The sequence below is a fragment of the Grampus griseus genome, assembly GCF_964374135.1.
Source record: "Grampus griseus genome assembly, chromosome: 5".
NCBI classification, from domain to species: domain Eukaryota; kingdom Metazoa; phylum Chordata; class Mammalia; order Artiodactyla; family Delphinidae; genus Grampus; species Grampus griseus.
Window position 1 is genome coordinate 138,374,704 of NC_138998.1, and position 25,544 is coordinate 138,400,247.

General features: G+C 45.8%; 1 protein-coding gene across 2 annotated transcripts in view; it reads right to left on the bottom strand.

Annotated features, from left to right (window-relative positions):
- The window catches only part of DSCAM (DS cell adhesion molecule), a gene marked incomplete at both ends in the record, with an annotated part of 752,893 nt that overhangs the window by 38,754 nt on the left and 688,595 nt on the right, over positions 1-25,544 (bottom strand). For both annotated transcript variants that reach the window (XM_082655382.1, XM_082655383.1), the window contains 6 exons: positions 11,333-11,509; positions 14,911-15,201; positions 16,788-16,976; positions 19,824-19,922; positions 21,679-21,842; positions 23,101-23,218. In XM_082655382.1, the coding sequence (XP_082511508.1) occupies positions 11,333-11,509; positions 14,911-15,201; positions 16,788-16,976; positions 19,824-19,922; positions 21,679-21,842; positions 23,101-23,218 (1,038 nt within the window). The remainder of the gene's footprint in view (positions 1-11,332; positions 11,510-14,910; positions 15,202-16,787; positions 16,977-19,823; positions 19,923-21,678; positions 21,843-23,100; positions 23,219-25,544) is intronic.

Consider the following 25,544-nt stretch of genomic DNA (forward strand, 5'->3'; position numbering starts at 1 on the left):
ATAACCATTTTTAAATGTAATTGTATATCGAAATCATTGCTAATAACCTAAACTTTTATGGATCCCTTGTCTGTTCTAAATGAGACATACACACACACACACACACACACACATATATATATACATATATATGTATACACATATATGCATAAAGGTAGCATAAAAAGATAGGTACAAAAATACTCAGATACCTGCTAAAGGTTATATTACAACCTATTCATTTGCCACTTTCCAAAAACCCAATTTTACTTTCAGAAGTCAGAACATTAACACCTTGAAAGTAATTCATTATGTAGTACAAATTCTACTCTTTTTGTTATCAAAATGAAAAAGCTTATAAAAGTCATTATTACAGAGCTATGCATCCCTTTGCTTGATCAAAGAATTGTATAAACAGCATATCACTGTGTCTGGAAACTTAGATGTTTATTTCAAACACAGAAAGAAAGCTTTTCTCTGAAGGCATTATTTACCAAGATCTGGTTACCACCCCTGACAAAAGAAATCCTGCCGAAAAATGATGTAATTTTTTTTAACCTTTTTGATAGCACTGGTTTGAAATTCTAATTTCCCTTAAAATATAATTTGTTCTTTTTACACATCTTACCTGACAAAAATGTATGTTTCCTTTCTTAGAACACAAAGCCCTTCTTTATGATTTTCTTTCATTGCTCTCTAAAAAGCCTTGATGTTAAGTGTTCAATGAACAGAATTTTCTGGAAATGGATTCAGCTGTCTGTGTGCGTGCCAGGGAAGCGATGCATTTGTTGGAGAATTTTCATCTTTGGGGGCTAACAATTGAATGCAGTCGCTTTTATTTCAGGGAGCAGAGTGCTGTAATTGGGAGGTGTGGACTGTCACGGGAAGAGCCACACGTGGGCAGGAACCCCATGAGTCAAAGCTCAGCTTTTCAAGTCAGCCATGCCAGTTCCCACCTCGCAGCGAGGCCCCGGCTTTGCGCACAGATGGGTTCTGTCTGGGAAATGAAATAGCTCCCTTTATCCCACCCACATGGCAAAGCAAAGAAAGCAAAACAGCATCTAATTTCTCAGCTCATGGCTTTATATTTATCTGCAAAGACAAAGTAAATATGATGAGCTTCTTCTCTTCCTGAATGATTTAACACTTACAAAGTAAATATACATATACACATACATAAAATGCCAGAAGCTTGGGATTAATTAGTTCTATGTAACAACCAAGCAGTGGCTAGTTCAATACTCTAAAAAAGAGGAAAGATTTCCAGAGAGTAAAACACTGTACTTCAGCTCACAATCTGAAGGAAACTCCTACTCAAACATCTTCAGAATGGACCTGCGTTCCTTGTTCTGCCATAATCATTGTTCTTTTTCTATTTCTGAAGTTAATCATCACAGTTTTCTCTTCTATGATTTTTTTTTCTATCAATGCACCAAGGGATGGCAGCATCCAATGAGTGAGGACAGAGGTCCCTCCAGTACTGATGTGCTCTAACTGCAAATTTTCCACGTCTACAATTAGCAGGCATCTTCATCCACACATTTAGGTGCCCAAAGCCATTTTGGTCTACCCTTCCCTATGCTTATCATCTTACAGTGGATCCCTTTCTCTTTCTGTCTTAGCTACTATTTCCTCCTTCTGACTCATCTTAAATTGTGAGAAACATTATATTCATGGAAACTCACTTCTTCTGTGAGTTCCCCTTTGAGGAAGCTGAGAGCTGGTGGAGTTTTAAGCACAGTGATGGGGTCTGGATAGCACAGTTGGCATCAAGAACCAGGCGTGAATGTCTTCTGGGGAGTGGGACCGAGTGGACTGCGGTCACAATTAAGCACATGCTAGGAATCTGCATTGCACCGGTTACTTTAGGACTGCTTGCCCATGTCCCCTTAATATCAGTCTGTGCCTGGGAATTACTGTGCCCTCCTTCAGAAACCAGGAAACTGGGATCCGGATACATTCAGTCATTTGCTGCAGCTGAGCAGGAAATCATAACCAATGTCTGTTGGTTCAAACTCTTTTTAACCACTGTCCTCAAAGTCCTTTATACATAGAGGGGGATACATGTCATATCCTTTGGAACACACAGAGGAGCAGACGTCTCATGCCAGCTGACTGAGGACACACCCTGGAGGGCGCTGTGTCAGGCCAGGTGAGTCAGAAAGGATGGAAGACTGTCCACCTTAAAGAAAGTGTGGACTTTAATGGGAAGAGTGCTCCAGGGCACAGAATTAACTTGTGTTGGAATTCTGAGCTCGTTCAGGAAGCAAGGAGTCGGTCAGTTTGACTACAGAGAGAAGTTTCTAGGGGTGGTGGGGAATGCGGATGGTCAAGATGGTCAGGAGCTAAGAAAATGCAACTTTGCATCACTGACCATAATCTGGAAGCTTTTACCTGGGCCAAGGAAGGGGGGAAGTGGAGGAAGGAGGGCAGAGGTGGTGGCCAGTGGGTACAGGTGCCATAAACAGCATTAATCAGACAATGCAGAGTGCCCAGGATGCGGGGCTGGGGGCAGGGGCCTGGTGGCGGGGAGTGGATGACACAATAGTAGACAGAGGGCATCTACAAGAATCAGGGACCTACTGCGTGTGGAGGGGACAGGCAGAGGGACCGTGGGGAGTCCAGGGAAATGGCAAGATTTGGGATATGCAGGGCTGGGTATATGGTAACACAAGGGACAGAAACAGTTGTCTAGAAGGACTTGGAAGCAGCAATTTGGGTGCAGGCTGAGATGTTTGGCTTCAAACATATTGAGTCCTTTGACATATTAACATTAAGTTGGGGACAGATTTGGAATCCAGTGTCCAGCTGGGAGATATGTCAGGGCTGAGATGGGCTCAGAGTCTTCTGTTTATACACGGAGAGGGGAAAGAGAGATGGAATTTTGGATACACTTCTGTTCAGGGGTGAGAAGGGAATCTGGGACAAGTTAAGATAATATATTTAAAGTCATGGAATCATGGTATCTTAAGAGCATTACAGACTTTTCAACTCAGCCTCATAATAAATGTCTGAATCCCTTCCACAGGGCCTTGGACAGAGGTTAAAATGAGCCAAGCCGCTGGATGCTCCAGGGAGGGAGCGATGCCCTTGCTGCACGTATGGTGCCGACCTCTCTTCCCACTGCTGACCTGCCTTCCACGTCTGTTGATGGCTCCCCACTCAACACATCTCCCCGGGACTCTGGCTCTTTTCTCTCTCTTCAGTTCAATTCTCATTTCCTCCTCAGCAGCTCCTTCTCTGGTCTCCCCAGCTCCAGACTCAGCCCTCTAAGTGACATCCCCACTGCAGGAAGGATCTGAAACATCCCCACTGCAGGAAGGATGGATCTGAAACACAGCCCTCACTGGGTTGCATCTGTGCTCTGAAACTCTCAAAGGAACCTCCCTACCAACAGGAATCCTCAGCTCAGGGTACCAGCCACCCATGCTGGCCCCAGCGGTCTTTCCAGCTCGGTTGCCTCTTACTTCGGTCCACCAACCCTGTCTCTGAGTTTCCTGCTCTTGCATTTTCTGCCGAGACCCCCGTGACTTTGTTCCTCTGAGGCCCTTGGAGAGGGTGCTTTGTCCCCACCCCTCCAGACAGACGTGACTTGCTCTGTACACCCTCCCACGCCCGGCAGGTGAAGCTGGTGTTCTGGTTCCCTGGGCTTCCAAGGACATCTGCACCCGTCTAACCTCTCTGCATCTGTTCAGCACAGCCTTTGCACCTTTCATTGTAACTTCCTGTTTTCATATTGTCTCTCTATTGGCCCTTTTGCCCTTATCTCCAGGCTCAGCCCAGTCACTGGAACAGTAAAGCCACATACAGTTTTTCCTGAGGATACAATTAATCACGAGAGACACCTTCCTTTTCTTGTGTTGAAATCCCTTGGTGTAATTTCTATCTGGATATAACAACGGCACCTTCTGGAAACGTTGAAAAAACCATTCGAATATTTCCAGGTAGCTACCACGCCCCAAGTAGCTCGGCTTCAGTGTCGTCTTTTCTAGGTTGAATTCTCTAATTTTCTTGACCACTCCTCAGGTGGCATAATTTCTAGGTAATTCCTTACTTGGGTCTCTCTTTTATGAAAGACATTTCCCCCTTCCTTCCTTCCTTCCCTCCTTTCTTCCTTCCTTCCTCCCTCCCTCCCTTCCTTCTTTCCCTCCTTCCTTCCTTCCCCACTTCCATCCTTCCTTTCTTCCCTTCCTCTCTCCTTCCCTCTTTTTTCCCTCCCTTACACCCCCCTTCCTTTCTCTTAATCCCCCTTCCCCTTCCTCTCTCCCTTTCTTCCTTTTTTATAATTCTTGTTCCACATTTTCTGGTCTGAATAGTTCTCCTCTTGGTTCACATCAAAGTAAGACAGATGTTGAGTCCTTCTTCTGCTACCTGCCATCTGTTAAGATGAGAACATCATCTCAAGTCATCTTCTTCTTGCCCAACACAGCTCAACAGCCTTTTGTGTTGTCTGTCACTTTTTTCCACCAATTTCAGCTCAGTCTGAGATTTAGACTTTGTGACACCTTTCCTGAAGCCCCGGCTACTTCTCTGTGCCCATCCTGGGCTTTGTGCTCAGCTCTTCATCTTTCGGGTGGGGAGATGGTGGAGAAATACTACCAGGGTAGCCTAGTGATATTGAAAGATGGAAAAAAGCAGTTTCAAAAAAATAACATGTGCTAGCACTGTGAATGTGCAAAGAGGGCTAGAAGATGATAATGAAAGGAGAATTTGGGGATCAGAAGGTAATTGGTCACCTGCCTTTAGGAGAGCACTTTCATTTGAGTGGTGGGGAGAGCAGTGAGACTGAGGATTTGGGAGCTGGTGAGTAATTAGTTGAGTATCAAAGTAAATAGTTGAGTATCAAAGACTCTTTCAAGAATTCAGTGGGGAAAAGAAATGGAAAGAAGGGCAGCAGAAGATAGGCAAACAAGAAGGAATCCTTTTTTTTAAAATATAGGGGAGCCTGAGTGGTAGCGAATATAGAGATAAAAAATAAATAAACCAAATATTTTTGATGGGCAAATATAAAATTATAAAGTCACTATTGATTCTGTGTTAATATATCTTTTAATTCTATGTTTCTTTGATACATCTTTTTAAACTAGCTTAATATGGATGTGGCAGGCTTTCTTTCTTGAATGTTCCAAAGCTGAAGAAGTTTCACAGGAAGAGAACTGGGTAGACAACAGTGATTTCGGCTCTCTTGCTAATTCTTCCCTAACTGATGTGTGATTTCCAAGTTCCCTTCAGTTTTCATGTCAGCAAAATAGAGCATAACAGTGTCAAGTTTATTTGCATCTATCTGCACAGCTATTAAGACACTAAAGCAAGATAGAGCATAGTAAAGCCTTATGGAAAAGGAAGAAGAGAGAAAGCATGGAAAGTGCTAGCACTCTGTCAATTAATACACGGTTCAGTCAGTTCTTGGGAAGAGGCACCTCAGCTGGATGAAGAGCCTCGCAGTGTGGTCTCCCGGGTTCCGTGTTCTTTGTGGACCATCGCTCCTGTGGGGTCTGTACGTGGCATGAGGGGTTCTTATTAACACGGCAGCACGGGCCTCCAACATTGCAGCTGTGGCAGTCCTGAGTGCATACGCTAACGTTTCTTTAAAAAGGAGGACTCTCATTCATCGCCACATCATTACATTTTCATCTCCGAAGAAGTTCTAGTTAAGTGAAGGGCATCTGCTTTGGTTCATACCTCTACTGAGCAGTCACTAGCACACACCCACAAAAACATAAAAACCAATTTGGCGGCAGCAGATTTCCCCCTGCTTTACCATCTCTCAAAAGCCCTTATTGCCAAGCTCCCTCACAACAACCCCTGCTTTCTGTGGAATTTAAAGGGGTCTCATAAAGTAGCTGTATTCCTAAGGGCTATAAAACCTGCATTTACATTTTTACAAGGTCGCAAAGAGGACTCCCAGTCATCAGCTCAAATGAAAGCTGATTCCAAAACCATGACAAAATATATAGCCCAGAAAGAAAACCGTACAGACTTGCCATCTCAGAAAGTTGCAAATACAAACACGGACGAAACAGAGCACGTGGGCAGAGGGCAAAGCCCAGGGTGACCCCAACTCTCCCCATCCTTCTCCTGCCCCCCCCACCCCGTCCCTCGCTCCACGGCTGCACTTGGCCTGGCCCTGCTGCCATCCCACTGTTCCTTTGTTTCCCCACTCTCAGATACAGAAACCCTTTTTTAAAAATTTAGTTCTGCCATAACACATTTGAAGTTTTGAAAGGACAAGTTTTTTAAAATGAAGGTCAAACGGAAAAATGAGAGGAAGGAAGGAAGAAAACGCAAAGCCGAGAACTAAAGTTTCAGAGTAGAGGCTTCTGATCCCATCTAAGCCCCAAACTGGGCATCTATTAGCTAGGTAATGAAGTCTCTGGGGGTGCCCACCTCCCACCCCTTCACTATGGAGCACCGGGGACCCTTTGCCTACGTAGGACCCAATGCATCAGTGCCACGACCATCTTCACGCGAGTCTACCTTGAGTCCAAGGTCTTTGTGCTCCTAGATGCACACCCTTCCTCCTTTACATTATTAAAGTTCAAGCTAAGCTTTGGTCTTACAGATGAGGAGAGATTTAGCTCATTTGCAGGGCAGATTAATGGAATATTGAACAGTCGTGGCCCACCCCTTCAGCTGTGCCTGTGGAGGGCTCCAAGGCCACGTTCTCTCCGAGAACGGCCTCCTGGAACTAATGGGCCTTAGAGTGTTAATGCACTTTAAAGCAAGCTTAAAGTAATAAATAGGCTTCTGTTCAAGGGAAGAAGGCCATTTTGCCACAGAAACATGGTCAAGTTTTATGTCATACACTGATTTTTATCTTTAGCTTCTTTGAAGTCTTGGAAGTAGCTTTTTGGCTTGACGCTGCCAGTTGACCCATACAGGTTCGTGTTTTGCACCCTCTTGGGTAAACTCATACTAGAGGGGGAAGCTTTTAGTGATCCTGGACCTGTTTGCTTGACATGGGAATCAAAGTTTTATAAGGTTGTGTCTGCTGAGATCATGGTGATTTATTTTATAACCTTGCACTTCAAAGGATCTAGCGGTGGGGGAAAATCAGGGCATGACTTAAAGCAAAATGTGGCTTCTGAACTCCTGGATAAGGTTACAGATTTTAAAAAAAATGTAGCACTTGAAGACAATTTAGACTTTAGGAGGTCACTAGGCTCTAAAATTAGTCAAGCGCTCAGGAAGGAAGAATATAGGTTGGCTAAATTGCTTGAGTCCCATTTTCTTTCTTTCTTTCTTTTTTTTTTTTTTTTGGATTTTTACATAAAAGCACATTTACCTATGGTGCATTCACTAGGTTGCTTGTCTATACAGTGAAACAAACCTGCTTAAAAACATTGAGTAGCATCTAGCAATCAAACAAGGTCTATGACAGGGAGTTGATCTTACAGTGTTCGTTAGGGACCCTACAGTATTTTCCTATAATCCAGATTTATTTCCAGTTTTGATCCTGATCAGTGGTTGCTCAGGTAACTTTGACATATTATTAGAAATGTCCTTATTTTACACTATAAAATATTGTATGAAGCCATTCAATCTGTAAATATATTTGAACTGATTCTAACCCAGGGATAGGATCTGTGCCTTATGTGGGTCAGGTAGTAACTGGATGATTCTACTTATGAACTGTTTCATAGATAGGCACCTACTACCGTAAACTCTGTGGCTGTGCTTTTTTTCATGAGAGATTTGGAAACATTTTGTGTTATTAATTAACATAACATTTCAAGGGCCCTTCAGGCCTAAAAGACAAAGATCTTTTGGGGGCAAGGTCTGGCCTTTCACTGATTCCCCCTTAACAGCCCTAGTCACTTGCTCTGCCCTTTTATGACACAGTTTTCAATGTTAAAGAAAGATGAGTCTGTCCCTTGAAAGCCTTTGCTGACCATTCTGGGACAGAATCTTAGTAACCTTCTTTTCTCTCTAGGACCTAGCCAAAATCTTGTGATCAAATAGAAATGGTTTAATAAGAAAATTTTACTGTTGGTTTTAAAAAATGTTACACCTGGCATGTGGTAGATAATCAATGAAGGTGTGTTGAATTAAATATTTCAGTGCATCCAAAGTAAAACTTGCCATTTGGAAGGCAATGGAATTAGGTGTCCGATCATTTTGCCTTCTTGCTTCCCTCTTGTCAGACTCTTGATTTGGAAGCTTTTATTAAGCACGTAAAATGCAAGACTGCAGATGCCTTTGTGCCCTGCAAGCTACTTCTCTGGAATACTTTGCTTCTCAGCATCTCCCGTGAATACATCTTCTTTTCCACAGCATTTATTTTCGTCCCACTGAAACCTTTGTGCTGGCTCTATCTCTTCTCTGGCACAAAGAAAACAAAACCATTTCCGGGGAATGAAAGGCTGGACTCGCTAATGTGATGTATTGCTTTCCTTACGAAGACCAGCTACAAAATAGTGGTGTCAAATAGCAGACATGCGGACAATAAAAATGCCAGCCCAGGATATTTTCTGGACAGAGTCCTTGCAAAGCAATAACTAAATTACAAGGGACTATTAAGAACAGAAAGGAAGGATGTCGCACCTGCCATCAGTCTAACTCAAATGCACTAGGAAGAGTCAGCAACATCTTTAGCATCTTTTCCTTACTCTTGGCAAAGCAGAACGAAGTTGAGGTGCTTAAGTCATAAGTAGAAGAGGAAAATCAAACAATAGTTGCGGAGGTAAAAGTAAGCAACGGGGACCAGGGGCAAAAAGAAAAGGTGAATTTGGGAGAGGGTGGAAGATGCTGGGAAGGATTTCCTCAACGTTTAACCCATTTGCTGCCAAACCCTTGTCATCAAATAGAAATGATGGATGAGAAAATGTTACCGTTGATTTTTAAGAATGTTATATGGACAATTCATAGCCCTCTAAGTGCAGCCAGTTAGACATGGCTGTCTAAATGCAACAAAAACACGCCACCCTGGTACCTCTATAACGATGTCCCTAAAGTCCACACAATGGGTTTCTGTTTTCGGTGAAAGAGGGGTTATAAAAATAAAGTCCTTTTGGTATTTTATTTATTTATTTTTTTGCGGTACTCGGGCCTCGCTCCGAGGCATGTGGGATCTTCCCAGACCGGGGCACGAACCCGCGCCCCCTTCATCGGCAGGCAGACTCCCAACCACTGCACCACCAGGGAAGCCCCCTTTTGTTATTTTAATGACAAACACTTGTGAATGGAATCCAGCACAGCTCACCTGATATTGAATTTCTCAATAGATTAGAACATTATGTTTTTGTAGTGCTGTTTTCTGTAGCTCTTGAATGCCCCCCCCCTTTCCTCCCTAGTTGTGATGAATCGCCTCCTCTTTTGTGCTTAGGTAGGATTTGTTTGTTTTAGCATTCGTGACATTTTGGCTCTTTTCCTGGTACATGCCTGTGCGTTTGCCTCATACACTAAACCTAAAGTTCAGAAGGCTCTTTCTTTTCATCTTGTACATCGAGCACCTAGCACGGCCCTTAGGATATAGGATTCACTCAAGAGAATCTGCAAAATTAAAAGGTAAGTGGAGAATGTGATTTAGAAAGAATATTTCAATGAGATTGACGGTTCATCTGAATTATTGGGCTACAGAAAGTGAAAAAGGAAGAACTATTAAAGTGTGCAGATGGAGTGCCATGTATTTCAAATATCTTAATTTGTTGGCCAACTAGAAGCACATTGATAGTAAAATGGGTTAGAGTCCCATCAAAAGGAGTGCTCTGGCTACCTGAAGACAGGTGAAAATATCCCCATGTTCTGCGGTTCTAACTGGACTACAGTCAAATCAAGCATTTACACAAGTGGTCAATGCTTTCCAAGTCTACCAGCCAGGCTTGGGGATATCCCAGATATAGTATAAGGACAGTGCTTCCAGGCCTGTTCCTCAAATGCAACTTTGAAGAATACATGGGATGTTGCATACTCCTCACTGCACTGGTACTAAAATGCAGGCAGCTTATATATACATTTTACCAAGAAGCGACTTGGTTAAATACCCTGACAGGTAAAGAGGAGGGACTCAGAGCACTGTCCTGCACAGGGCTTTGCATAGGAAAGAACTCATTGGCCTCACACTGCACAGCCAGGGCAGGTAGGGCTGTTGGCCAGAAGCTGGAACAGCCCTGTCGCACAGAATCTATAGAGCCAGACACGGGAATAACCGTGCTGCTGACAAAGGCTCCCATCTGGTCCAAGATCTCATCGTCCATTCTTTCCTTTTTTTTTCTTAGTTAAAACGAAACTCTTACACCAAGCTTCAGCTCCGATGTCTAATTCAGTGAAGTGTGTGTTTTCTGCCTCACAACGCTTTCCCAGGACCATAAGCCTTCAATTTCCATTTCCTGGCAATAAAATAGTTCTCAATTCCAGAACCAATCTGGAAGGTCTTTTTAAAGGATACCCTGAGAAAACCATAATTCGAAAAGAGTCATGTACCACGATGTTCATTGCAGCTCTATTTACAATAGGCAGGACATGGAAGCAACCTAAGTGCCCATCGACAGATGAATGGATAAAGAAGATGTGGCACATATATACAATGGAATATTACTCAGCCATAAAAAGAAACGAAGTTGAGTTATTTGTAGTCAAGTGGATGGAACTAGAGTCTGTCATACAGAGTGAAGTAAGTCAGAAAGAGAAAAACAAATACCGTATGCTAACACATATATATGGAATCTAAAAAAAAAAAAAGGTTCTGAAGAATCTAGGGCCAGGACGGGAATAAAGACGCAGACGTAGAGAATAGACTTGAGGACACAGGGAGGGGGAAGGGTAAGCTGGGATGAAGTGAGAGAGTGGCACTGACATATATACACTAACAAGCGTAAGATAGCTAGTGGGAAGCAGCCACATGGCACAGGGAGATCAGCTCAGTGCTTTGTGACCACCTAGAGGGGTGGGATAGGGAGGGTGGGAGGGAGACGCAAGAGGGAGGAGATATGGGGATATATGTATATGTATAGCTGATTCACTTTGCGATACAGCAGAAACTAACACACCATTGTAAAGCAATTATACTCCAATAAAGATGTTAAAATAAACATAAAGGAGGCCGTAACTTGTGGCCTTGCTGCGGCGGCTCAACATTAAAGAGTGGGGTTGGCAAACCCTCGTGAAAGTCATTCTCTTTGCCTGCCTTGCTGGAGGCGTGAAAGAGGTTGGCTCTCACTCAATTTCTGAGTCGTAACATTTGTGTGACTTGCGTGTGAGGCCCCGCCGTCCTGCTGACGGCACATCACAGGTCACAGAACCAGGCGGCGCGGGGAACCTGGCGCAGAGAGGGTAAGGCACTCCGCGGGGCCGATTCCCTCCCAGCCAGCCGTCTGTCCTGCTTTGCGGGGGGGACGGCCGAGCCTCCACTCACCTCTCAGCCTCTTCAGCCTCTGCTCCCGTCTCCTCCTCCGAACCACCAGCAGGAGTACGAACAGCAGGAGCAAGCCCACCAGGATACAGGAGATGGTCACCAGCATCTTGAGCCCTTCATTGGTCGCCAGCCCTTCATCGCTTTGGACAACTGACTTAATGAGTGGAGGAACTGTACCTGAAAGCAGGGCCATGATGTTAGGCGGCAGTTAATGGCGACAGCATGGCCGAGTTTTTAGGGATGACGGGTTACCAGAACCGCGCGAGTGAGCGAGGGCGTCCGCGGTGATGGGGATGAGAGGAACGCTCCCTCTAAGTCCTCGTCCATTCCTTTCCTGGCTTGCTCCCCTCCTACGCTTACTCTACGGAACGTCGAACCAGAGTGTGCGCGAAGGGCAGAGCACCTCGTTTTTTGGAAAGGGACTCCATTTGGCAACGTACTGCTGGGTGCAGACACTTGAAAGCATAAGGTCCAGCCTGGGCGCTTAAAAGAGCCACACGCACTGCCGTGGAGTTGAGTGTCACCCAGAGCCCAATTGAGAGGGGCTGTTTGAAAAGCTGCACGTCAGAGAAGGAACAATGGGTTTGGCAAGTGGACAGAAGGGAGTCTGTGGGGAGACGGTACCAGACGAGCCTGCTTAAAGGAGCTTAAAATCTCTTTCTGTTTGGTTAATCACTTGCTCTCTATCACGGGTGTAAGGCCAAATTTACTTTTAAAACTATTTCCGGGTATAAGAGTAAAACCAACTCTTCAAAGGGGAGCCATCCAAGTCTCTAAAGCAAAAGCTACTTATTGGCCCACGTAAAGCTCTGAAGTTCAGATTATTTAGAATTACAAGGAAACACCTGCGTAGACTGAACTCTGAGCTGCCTTAAGCTGCCTCTGCTCAGAGGCTTAATACAATGGCTGCAGAAATTCAAACACAGGCATCCACATTTTATGGGGCCTGCATTTTGGCACCGACCATTATGTAAGATGCTCCAGTCCACTGTATCTTCCATGTAAGACAAGGACCAGGAAGTCAGTGATTCAGGAAAAATAATGCAAAAATAATACAATTTCCCTCTGAGCAAAAAGAGTCTTGTCCTGCATTTAGTGAGTAGAGCAGGGACAATAGAATGACGGGCCCCTTTGCTATCTGCTAAGGCCAAGAAGATCATTCTTCCAACTTGACATAGAGTGTTTTGGCTGCAAACCCAAGTCTGCAAATGCTCAGAACCCACATGAGAGGCACGTAAGGGGATGCAGGTGAGGATGGGCCTGCAAAACCAAGATGACACAGGACCAGTGGAAACATTTGGCTCAGGAAATGGCAGAAGAAAGAGTCAAATAAAGCCACGGGCGAATCTGAAATCTGACTGGTATTGATAGATATAAAGCTAATGGTCAACGTTTGTTGTTCCTAAAATGAAAAAAGTTCTTCGGGCAGAAGTGACAAAAAGGATATTAAAGCTTTATATCCACAAGCTTAGTTCAAAAAAAAAGAAACCTTTTTTCAAGGAAAATATACATATGTATTCTTATTTCTAGTGTAATAACATTATTTCAGATTTCAGAAAATTTTAAATGTATCTCCCAGGACTTTTTCGTGATTTAATCTAAGATCTTGGATAAAGTGAGAATATTTCTTTTAGAAGACAAATATTTAAGATCTGCAGAGCACTTTGAAAGTAAGAATGACAGTTTCAAATGTCGCACGCGAGTGGTTTCTAATTAAATGATTAGCTGTGAACCTATCACGGACGTGCACCTTGAAGCCGCGTGCTCTGGACCACACAGATTACGAAGAAGCTGGGCACCAGAGTGTGATGGTTGTAAGGCAATTAATGGACATCAATCATCTAAAGTAAGAAATATACTTCCTGCCCAAGTGTGTACCCTGCTAGCAAAGGGCTTTGGGGAGCCCTTACATGCTAGGGAAAATGGTCAGTGTTGAAGTCCTTTCTTTTGTCAGATCAAAGAGTGAAACCGTGTTGGAGGAGAAAGCAAGTTGTCCACACTGCTCTGCGGTGGCTGCTGCTCTGTGATGGGACCTCTTGGAGTGAAGTCGCTTGTGATTGAGGCTAGAAGGTTAGAGAGACGTGGCCCACGAGGATCAGAGCTTTTGAGGAGAAGCCTCACTGTCCGGGAGCTGGACCAGGTGCCTCAGGAGCTGCGGAGCCCAGGCTGGTGTAACCAGCACCAGGACTCCCACCTTGGCACCTTCCTGCCTTCACCCCACCCAGGCCCTAAATGCTGTGGGCGAGCCTGGGCTCTGGCTGAGGAGGGATCTGTGGGGAGACGACCTTGGTGGGAGACTCAGGGGTGGGTTTACAGTGTGCCAGGGTGGGAGGAACAAGCCCTCGGCTGGCCAGACAGTCCAGGAGAAAATGGCGAAGGGAGGAGCCACGTCTACAACACCTCTGGAGCATCCTTTGGTCGTGTCCGAGGGTCCTTGGGTTTACGTACACTCTTTTCTTAGAACAGGATAACCTGTGCTCCAGGGAAGTTCCTGCCAGAGTATTGATGAAGCGAGATCCCAAGTGCACGTAAGCAGAGGAGCGAACACCCCTCAGCCTGACTAGCGAAGAATAGAGTATTGGGGTGTTAGCTCTGGCGCAGACTTTTTGGGTAAGTCAGCAGCACTGTGGTCCGGCCCGACAGGTGGACACTGGACAGGGTCTCTGAGGGAGCTAAGCCCGGAGCTCCAAACTGTCTGATGAATGGCGGCCAGTTTTACCCTGTGATCACAGCACCTAATTCAACCCTGCCTTTCCCCGAGTGAAAATCACTGCAAGGCTGCAGAAATCAGCATCAACTTGCTGCCAGTTAGGACTTTCTGAAGTTTCCTGACTGCAGAACGGTCAATGTCACGCCACCCTTTAGCTTCACTGGGCTTGGCATTTGTTCAACATCAAGAAATGGCCCTTATACTAGTTGGAGCAAAAAAGGATGAAAATTTCTATCACTTATTTTCAGTCAACTAAATGTCACAAGATACCTCACCTGGTTTTCACAAAGCCCATGCCAATTGCATGCATGTGTGCATATGTGTGTGTGTGTGTGTGTGTGTGTGTGTGTGTGTGTGTGTCTACTAACATCCCATGACATTATTGTATTTCCATCAGTGCCTCTATTTCTGCTCAGAGACTAACATAAGCTCCTTTACTGATGGAAGACTGTTTTTGCACATGCAGTTGAAGGGCTAAATGAGAGCAAAAAAGAAAGCTGTTATGTGGATTGGGATGGGGTGGGAGGAGGGGAGGGAGACAACAAAAGCAATGTTAGCTCACAGTCATGACCAAGCACACAACCACGCGGCACAGAAGCCTTCAGCCCCAGGAGAGGTCACTCCTGCCCCGAGACTCCCTAACGAGCTGCCTGCGGGCCCTCCGTCCCTCCTTCCTGGAACACAGCCAAGGTCACATGGGTGCCTGGTCTAGGGAGCCCTGGGGGCAGCAGACTGAAAGGCCCCAAAGCCTAAGGGGATCGGCGGGGTCGAGCCCCGCTGCGCCGATGATGGATGTCAGATGGGGGAGGGACGGCGAGCACGGGCACACATCGCGAGACGCAGAAGGGAGGCCAGCCGGCCAGCTTACTGCCGTCGTAGTTGAGCGTGGCGAAGCTGGCCGCCTTCTCGGCACAGCCAGCGCTGTTGCACACCCTCATCTGCAGCTCATACCACGTGGCTTCCTGCAGGTCGTACAGGATGTATGACTTGGAGAGAGAGGTCCGCTGAGCCGTGGTCCAGACCGTGGTCCCGAAGGGTCTGTACTCGAGTGTGAAGGAGGTGATGGGGCAGCCGCCGTCATTCCAGCCGATGAGGTTCAGCCTCACGCGTGTGGTGTTGATGCTGGCGAAGAGTTCCTGCTCCTTCGAGAACTGGGGCTCTGCGGGAGAGGGCACGGGGCGTCAGCCACGGGGCACACGAGTGAAGGCCACCAGGGTCGCCCCACGTTTCCCTTGGGCTGCTTTCGCCACAGGCGAGGGGCTCAGTCCAAATCTGGGTCATGGGCTGCTTGTCCACTATTTATAGGGATCTTACGGACCCATGTTCCCCAGGTGTGAAGGGGAACTCTGGGTGGGTAGAGGTTGTTTTTGTGAACCTTAGCGTTAGTACCCTGAAGAACAAAGCTATTCTCATGTATGCGCTTCCTTGAATGTTTTTTTTTTTTTTTAAGTTGAGAATTATGTTTTATTTGGTAGACAAAACTGAGAACTTAAGCCCAGGATGCAGCCTCCCCGGTAGCTCTGAGGGACTGACCCTCCTTGAGTGGTTTTGAAGGAACCACTGTGATGTGCTGGGCTGACCCGTGTCCATTCAGGGACCTGACTCAAGAGAAGTCAGACTTGGATTTGGGAAGTACTCATGGGCATCCTTGCTATGCAAGCGGCTCACACTCACTGGAGCCCAGGGACCCAGTGGGTATATTTCTGCATAAATCAACCCCTCATCATCTGAACCCTGGTACACGTTATCCAAAACTCAGGTGTCGCATCCAAATAACGCCTTCACTTTCGAATCTCTCACTCTCCTGCCATCCCGTCCACACCACTGGATGAGAGTCAGCAGTGAGGAAACCTACGAAGACCCTCTCTCCGCCCCCTCACGTGCACTCACGTGCAGCCATGTCCCTCCCTCCTGCTGGTGTTTCTGAGCTGCAAATTTCACCCCTGAACATCACTGCCCTGGGGTTCGCCTCCCTGAAGGTCCATTTTCAGAGGAAAAACCAACTCACACTCAAGGTTCACAGTCTACCCCAGTGACTTCTCACCTGGAAAGTGGGGCCTGTGAGACAATGTGACAGTTATAGGTGGAAGGGGGTGAGGTGACTAAGGGAGAAGGTCACCCCTGAAGAAGGTGAGAGGGCAAAGAGCACATTTCACGGCTACTCAGCCTGGGAACTTTCTGTTGGCACCAAGGCCCTTGATTTTCAAATGACACTCTTTTTTAATATATTTATTTATTTTTATTGAAGTATAGTTGATGTACAATGTTGTGCTAGTTTCAGGTGTAGAGCAAAGTGATTCAACTATACATATATCAATCTATCTATTATTTTTCAGATTCTTTTCCCTTATAGGGTATTACAAAATATTGAGTAGAGTTCCCGGTGCTCTACAGTAGGGCCTTGTTGATTATCTATTCTGTGTACAGTTGTGTGTGTATCTGTTCATCCCAAACACCTAATTTATCTCTCCACCTCACTTTTCCCCTTTGGGAACCATAAGTCTGTTTTCTATATCTGCGGACACTCTTCCTTTAAACTGCAAATGAAATAATGAAAAGAGAGAACCAGAATATTCTGTATGGACTGGCCATCTCTTTCAATACCCTGTAACACTGCCAAATCCATCTGGGGAATAACAAAGTTCAAACTCACAAACGTGTAAATGTATGATGCATCTTTTCTGATCCCAGTCTCCCCTTTGATTTGGAAAACAGGAAATCTAGAAACTAAGAAGGCTTACATACCTTTTCCTAATGTTTTCGCTTCTATGATTTCACTTATGCGCCCGGGTCCCACTCCATTTTGTGCAGTAAGAGTGAACTTGTACCAAGTCCCACATTTCAGATTTTCCAGGCGGTAAGAACGTTCGCTTGGGCTGATGGGAAAACTTCCCCACTGCTCGCTGTTATCCTCAGAGTACTGCAATATGTAACCTTCAGAAAACAAGAAATTTTCCGAAGAGCGTTATTTGCTTTCTATCAGAAGTTTGCACCCTGCATGGGATGCGTTCTCAGAATTTGCACATCTCTGGAAGGGAACACCTGAGCTCTTGCTGACTCCAGGAAACTGAACCCAGGCTGGGAGAAGCACTGTGATGATATATTGATTATGAGGTATTTAGGCCACGCCAGACGTTACTACGGTGGGATTGCTGGATAGCGTGATGAAGATAAAACCACTTTCTGCCCATTCCCTTTAAAAGGTGTAACTGGGCAGCAGGGAATGGATACTGAATCTCTAAATATCTGACCTTACGAGCACACGTGCCGAATGCCTGGGGATGGGCATGGTCTGAAGCTGGGTTCTTTTTAAGAGAACCAAAGCTCTGGAAAAGGGGTAAGTTATCAGCGGGGGTAGGAATCTTCTCAGCCAAGCCCTCCCAGTCCACAATGACTGTGCCAGACATTGTCCACAGCCCGTTACTCACATCACCTCGCGTAACCCTGTGGATTAGTAATTATGATCTCCGCAGTGCTGACGAAGAGACTGAGGTCCGGAGAGGTTAGGTGACTGCTCTAGGGTCTTATAAGCAAGATTCAAATCCTACCGCCAGAATCTGAAGCCTGCACTCCTGTGATCACGGAGACATCCCTCCCTGTTACACCTTCATCCCTGTCACCCCAGCCGCCTTCCTGGGGAAAACGTATCCTGTCTGCTCTGTCCTTGTCTCCTAAATGTTCACATCCAGGCAGCCCAGGACTGGCCTGCCTGATGCATCGTGTCCTTACACCAGCACACTGGCATCCTCCCTCCTGCCCATGGAATTCCATTTTTGACACCAGTGACGAAAGCACATCTCACCCCCAAGCTACAGAGCCCCTGAACCCCCAGCTGGGAGCAGTCAGTGTTTTCCATGTGCCTCTCATGAGATCACCCATCTCTGATGCCCTCCTTCTGCAGCCACGGTCAGTACCATTCCACTGGCTTCCTGCTTCCCTCCCCTCCGGTCCCCTGCAGCCTTGGGGTCCCTCCTCCCTCCTCAGTCTCATTTTCCCTTCTGTGTTCCCGATCTGCAGTCCTGACAGCCCTCTCAGAGCCTGACATGTGAGTGATGCATCTGGGTCAGCTCCCCCGTCCTATCCCGACTTCGCCACCTCCCTGGTGCCCTACGCGTGGGGGGATTGTACTTTCCTTCTCATTTTCTTCATCTAAACCACTTCTAGGAAGCTTTTCTACCTCTTGGAGATGGGAACCCCCGTGTCAATGGCTTTGGCCACCCCTGTGCTTCAAGGACCCCTGGTCGCCTTTGCCTGGAATCCCTTCATTACTAAAGTTGGCTTCAACTCTAAGACCTTCTGCTCCGACACCCTTCCTGTACTGCCTCTCCCACGATCTCACACTTATAGAACCAAGACTTCCTTTCCTCTGAGCCTGGAGTCCTAGGGTCCCTTGGACTCCTGCCTCGGTGCCCCATTTTTTTTTTTCATAAAATGCTTCTCCACCTAGCCTAGAACCTCTGGTAGACCATTTCAATCAGGAGCCTGGTTTCACTCACTCTTGTGACTCCTCACCGCACTTACCCTGCCGGTCACCAGATTTGCTGACCCGTGATCCACTTTTCTGCCCCACTGTCTGAGATCACTCGAGCGACTCATTAAACCGTGGTAACTGTGACCCCTACACTTTGTGCCATTCCTCTGCAGCTGGGGCCTTGCTCACGCTTAGCAATGGCTTCGTTTCTTGATTAGTGACTCCCTGTGCATTTCCCACGGCAGCTGTTACAAATCGTTCCCTCTCCTCAAGCCCACAAACACATCCTCACCCCTAATCATCCAATTATTCAAAAAAAATAATCTCACCTTTCTCTTTGCCAAAAAAGAAAGATCTTCCCCTTTGCCCAGTGGAGTGCTAATCAATGTTTAACAACTGGCTCTTGGGAAAAAAAAAAAAAAGCCCTGATGGGTAGCATTTCTGATTTCTGCAGTGTGTAAATATCCCCAGCCGGGCCGTGGTCACCGAGGGCAAAGTTGAGAAGAGGGGTGGAAACGTGCTCTCATGGGCTGGAGGGAGATGGCTCCAGACACCACTGGCCTCACCCTAACACGCCCCTGTATTTCCTGTTGTCTTCTCGCCTTCCTCCTCTCTCAGAAGAAGGATGTCCTCTGCCGGCAGAACTCTATCCGTTATCCTTTCCCACCTGCTCTACGACCCCTTTTGTCCCGCGGCTCCTTAACCCCGTGCAACCTCAGTCTCCTCTGGGTTCTCTCCCTCCCCTTAGTCTACCACTTGCTCAGAATGTTCTCCCAATGCCACTTAGGCTGGGATCATCACGCTAACTCATTCCTTCAGTAGAAACTCCCTTAATTCTTTGCTACTCTGTGCTAATTGCAAAAGCTTTGTGCAAATAGACCGCTTCCCATCTTTCAGTACTTTCTAAGTCAGAACAGTCACTGTGGTTACTTAACTGACGCTCTGAGTACCTGAATGGATGGTACAGCGTTGACAACATGGGGAAGAAGCACAATGTAGCATCTTGGGGGAAGAGATGACCACATTTGTTTTTTCTTTCTTTTTTTTTGCATGTGTTAATATTTCACTCATATTGCATGCATGATACTCATCTTATGAATGGGATTCCTTGGATGAATGGGTGAGTTTCAACAAATACCATAAAAATAGATGTGTGGTTTTTTGCATAGGTAATGGAAGAATTAATTACATGATGAGTTTGTGGGAGAAAGAAACTAACACATAACGGTTACTTGATAAATACGTGTCCCTTATCTGCCCGTGGATGATGACAATGAGTCAACTGTTGTGGGCCACCTGTCTCTCATTACCTCTGATAGAACTGCCTCCGTTGTCCCCAGGAAGCCATGAAAGGGTGATGGAGGAAGAGGTGGTTTTGGAAACTGTAAGCCGAGGCTGATCTGGTGGAACTAGGGAGGAAACAGTTTTTAGAAAACAAGAATTAGTTGTTCACGTCTTCAGTCTTCTGTAACAGTCATTTACCAAATGATTTTTTAACAGCCATTTATTAAATAAGTGTTTCAGGTTGACAAAATACGCAATTCACTTCTGTCAAAACGTCTATTTAGTTGAAATCCTGGGCTAAAGAGATAGAAGAGAACGATCCCATTATTTAAAGAAAAGTCAACCACATTTCTACTTGGATTTATTTCCTCATTCCCTCGCCGATTCCTTACATTTCTGAGTTGCTCACCACTAACCGAAATCTTCTGTGAACTTACTAAGGATCCATGCATTATTTTACTCTAAAGTTCAGCCGTGGTTCAAGTGAGAAAGATAAATGTCACTCACTTAGCTTTTCAGTTCTCAGCGATATGAAAGGGGGAGAGGAAGCCTGGCTAGTGGGAAAAAAACTGCAAAAATGTCCACTATTTCACGTACTCCCCTGCTCAAGAGGCAACACACACACACACACACACACACACACACACACTTAGCTCTGAACTCAAAGGTGTGCCATTGAGTGGCAGCACAAAAACTTGAATAGTCATACAAGGTTTGAAGAATACATACTTCTAATCAATGGGCCTCAGTCATATTTTGGATTAGCTCTGCAGACAGCAATACTGAAAAGTTTAGAAAGGTTATCCAAATTATATAGAAACCTTCTCATAAAATGTCCTTCTCTTTTCCTCCAAGAGAAGCCTGATATATTAACCCAAAGCCATGAAAAATGGATTCATCTCTTTAGAGTCATCATATAGTGTCTATCTCCAAAAATGCCCTGAAATCTCCTGAATTCAAGTTACTTGAAATTCCAGATCAATTTTGCATTATTTAAAAAAATATATAGTTCTTCCCCTTCCCTCCCCTCCCATTGAGGACAACATTGGTTTTATTTTTTACTTGCTGTGATTTACTAATGTGATAGCACTTAAATCCGGAGACGTTACACTTCGATTTTTTCTAATAATAAAATATCACTGTGCATCTAAATTTGAACCCAATCAGTGGCCATCTGGGATTTTACACATGATTTTAATTTGACAACCTTAAATTTGTCATGTACTTTTGGTGTATGATATCAAGAAAAATTACATACACTGTATTAAATACACAATTAAACATTAATGCCCTACAGAATTTTAGTTTGTGTCCTTTTCATATACGTTGCATATGACAATTCAGTTAATTAGCATTCATAAAACACCTCAGTGGACATCATTAAGAAGGGCTTTTTCAGGGCTTCCCTGGTGGTGCAGTGGTTGAGAGTCCACCTGCCGATGCAGGGGACATGGGATCGTGCCACAGTCCGGGAAGATCCCACATGCCGCGGAGCAGCTGGGCCCATGAGCCATGGCTGCTGAGCCTGTGCGTCCGGAGCCTGTGCTCCGCAACGGGAGAGGCCACAACAGTGAAAGGCCCGTGTACCACAAAAAAAAAAAAAAAAAAAAAAGAAGGGCTTTTTCAGCAATGCACACCTAAAGACAAATGAGACTAGGCTCCCTACGTGAAAAAATGTAAACAGTGTTATCTCTCAGGTTATGAATGCTTTTTATTTACTTTGATTTGTTTAATTATATTCTCCAAAATGAACATCCAAGTTTTTGTAATATGAAAGTAGCAATTAGCTCTTTATAAAGGCTGATTTTTAAATTTGTTCACTCTTTGCACACGGGCATACATACAAAAAGAAGCATCAGAAAGAGTCCCAAAACGTGGTACCTTGTACTTGTAAATTTAGAATAATTTCATCTGATCCCCAGTTGTTATTGGCGATGCAACTGTAATATCCAGAATCTTCCGCCTTCACTGTCCGGATGACGAAGCTGCCGTTGCTGAAGACGCTTCTCCGCCCATCAACCGTTACGAGGCTGGGTGTCCCGTTACTACCTCACGGGAAGAAAAAGGCGCAGATTAAAGAAATTACAATCCAAGTTAGCTGAGGTTGGGGAAAAGCATAAACACTCTTTCTGAAGCAAACAACCCATCTGGAAGGTTATATTGAGGAAGAACTAAACGATGATTATATGACAGAAACAGTCACATAGCTGAGTTGTGTCCTTTGTAAGAAGTGCTGTGTGGAAGCGAGGTCCGTGTGAAGTCCTGGCTACTGGCTGCAAAGGTCAATGCTTGTCGTATCCCAATGGGAATTGCTTCTGTGGGCAGACGTGTCATTTTGACCAGATCAGACAGGGACAACTAAATTTTGGGGTCGCTTGTAGATTCGCTTAAAGTTACAGTCGTTAATGATTTTGACATAAGAAATGAACTGTGGTATGCCAAGAGGGTGATGAGCTGACTTTCGTATAAAGAGAGTTCCCTTGGCGACATCTGTGGTCATCCCCACATCCAGTGGAATGCCACCGGACCTCGGGAGCTTACTTATTTCCTTCGTATTAACTGACTTAAAAGAGATGAGAAAGTGGTCACTGGGCCAAGACCATCATTTCAATAGTTTGTGTCTTTTAAGCATCTTTGTTTGAAAATAGGAACTCTTCCGAAACAATTTTATACCAAATCTCTAGGCTCATCAGTGAATTCCCAGCGCTTTATTTACATCTTAATTTCTGTCTCTGAATAAAGTTACTTAAAAAAGTTACACGAACAGAATCCATCTCGCCCATTTCCTCCCTTCCATCTCATCTGCTGTTGTTGTAATAATTCCTACTGAGCACGGAAAACCAGATTTTATATTAGCTAAGTCTTAATGCATTCCATTTCTTAAAGTTATTTCTCAGAGCATTTGAGTTAGTGTTAATTGGTCCGTTATCTTGGAAGGAGAAGAGATAAGTGCTAATTCTCCAGTCACTTTGGATACGTTCATCTCAGATATACAGGAGATTTCCATGATAAGGTACAGGAAGCTTCCACGGAGATTACTGGGCTGGCTAGACTATTCTCCTCGGAAGCATTGTCTTATGAATGTAAAGCTCAGAATTTTTAGAGAATTGACAAGATAGATCCGATCCTTTTAGTGTTAAAGCTGAGATTCTTCCGCCATCGCCCTCAACCAGCTTCCTCTCTATCGCAGGAGAGTGGGTAGTTTTCCTGGAGCTTTCAAGAGTGTAAATATACAAAATTAGACCACCAGACTCAGCACGGCGTGTCTGATGTACTGAGGGCATACACTGGGTTACTGGTTACCTGTCTTTCATCCACTTTACCGCAGGAGAAGGGTCCCCAACAGCTTTACAAGGCAAGGCGATGTCTTTCATCCATGGAGTAGTCACCGTGCCACTGAAGGTCAGGATTCGTGCGGGAGCTGAACCACCAAACAGAGCAGAAGCCCAGTAACTACACAGAGTCATCTACACAGGGGCCAAGGGGTCCTCCCCAAGCCAGCAACACAGCAGAAAGGAGAGTGTATCTCTGCCAATCAACGTCACACCTGTCAACACTATTCCTGGTATCAGAGCTCATCTAAGGGATGTTCATTGTATGAACATACAAACTGCCGAAAACCCCTATTGTAGCATTTTATCCCCTTGTATTGACTAAACCACAAGGACCCCAAATGAAACACTTGGGGCTTCGTAAGCCCAGCAGCTCCAAGATGTGCTTTCTATGAGCCCAGTTATTTTTCAAAGCACTTATTAAGCAATTTCTCTCAACACCCAAAACTGCGCATTAGAACATACGCGTAATATCTGAGAGAATAGACAAAACAAAACATGAAGTCCCAAGACGGGAAGAAGTAACACTGTAACGACTTCTATTTATCGATTTTGTGGTACTTTCCCGACTTTATTATATCAGCTTGATCTTCAGCACAAACGTTAAGGAAAACAAACATTTCCGGACTGGCCTCTCTTGAAGAGCCACCGTTTGCTTGAGGCCGTGATTCAGATGCTGGAACAGGGGCATCTCCTGGGGACATGGGCCCTGGTACAATCCCAAAGTGGCTGCAGGGCCCAGGAAGTGGAGAGGAAAAAGCCCAGGGCAGCCCCATGTCAGCAGGGGCCTCCTTGGAGACCAGAGGGGCCCTGTACTGACAGGCTCCTAGTGCCACTTTCTTGGGTGAGACACAGAAGCTGACAGAGACGCCAAGATACGCGTCCTCCAGAGGTTGAATGATGTGCCCGGCCTTTGCCTTTCACTGGGACACTGCTTTCTGGGCCACTCTCTAGAAGCTCAGCCCATCTGGATGCACAGACAAGGAGCCCACCGGTGGAAGGCAGCTCCAATCTGATGATGGAGCCATAAAGATGGGACCAGTGTTGGCACCCCTGCACCATTTTGGGCTTGAGGGTTGAGACTGGCCAGCAGATGTGGGGAGAAGACTTCTCAGGAGAGTGCTGGAATGCCAGGAAACGTGGAGTTCCCAGAGCCTGGTCTAGAGCACAAAGCTTTCATCACTGAGGTCTGCCAGACAGCTCTGACTTCTGTTGTTAGAGCAAAAGCCACCCATGTGTCTGAAGCAACGTTCCCTGCCTGCAGGGGAAGCTGCAGCTCTTCCTCCTTAGAGAAGGGTCTTCCGAGGTGGCTCACGGATAGCACCCTTCACCTGGAAATGGAGTATTCCGGGGCAGAGCCCGCTTTATCACTTACTGACCTTTCTGATTTTCTATCACGGTAACAAAAATATCCCGGGCAGGTAGCCTCGGATTTCTGACATTGGAAGTTTGGCATTTTCCCTTTCAAACCCTTCAGACCATCCTTTTATGATGAGGAATATCCTTGCAGCAAAATGGGGGTGATTAGGGAAACCCAGCTAGAGTTGGGGGGCTTTCAAGCTTTCTAACAGCCCCTCCCCCTGTAAGAAATATATTTGCCATTGAATCCCAGAAGCTGCACACCTAATGTGTGTGTAAGTGAAAACACAGGTACGTAGAAAAGTTCCACACATTCATGCGTACTGTGTATGATGCATTCTGATATTTTCTACTTTCTTTTCAAGCCTAGCTAGTCTAGCCCATTTGACTCTATTTCATTTTAGTTCTTTAATATGCCGGCTGTAATGCCTAAACTTAATTCCAGGACTCATGAGTGGTTTTCCACTCGGCTTTTGAAAAACACTGGCTAAAACCACTTCATCTTCAAGCCCAGCACAGCCGCTTTCTAGAATTAATGTCCGTTGGTGGAAGTTGGAATTCACAGGATCCTACTCTGAAATTCTAAGACGAAGCAGACTGGAGCGGGCGAGAGAATTAGCTAGCATCTTTGCTAAAAATGCAGACTCCTACTCTGGCTCTGTGATGCGGCAGACCTTGGGTGGGCTCCGGGGGTCTGTCTTTGAACAAGCACCTCAGGTGATTCTGTTGAGAAACCGTAGCCCACGAGCAACCTGGACACCCCTCCCAGCTCCTGTGCTGCTCCAGCCACGGGCCATGTGCTCTGGGTCTGCCGCCCACGCCCCAGCCCCGGCCCTGGGCTCCTTCCCAGGATGCCGTTCCCCCAGGACTGGGTGTGTGGTTTCATTCTGCTGCTCCCTCCACCAAAGCAGCAGCCCCTCTTCCTGAACTTTACCCTGGATTTTTGGACCCCCCAGATCTGCCACGGCTGCCAGCCCGCCTTTATCTTCCGACAACTGCAAAACAAGCGGCACCAGCTTCCTCAGCCTGCGGGTGGCCCCGTCTGTCCAGCTTGGA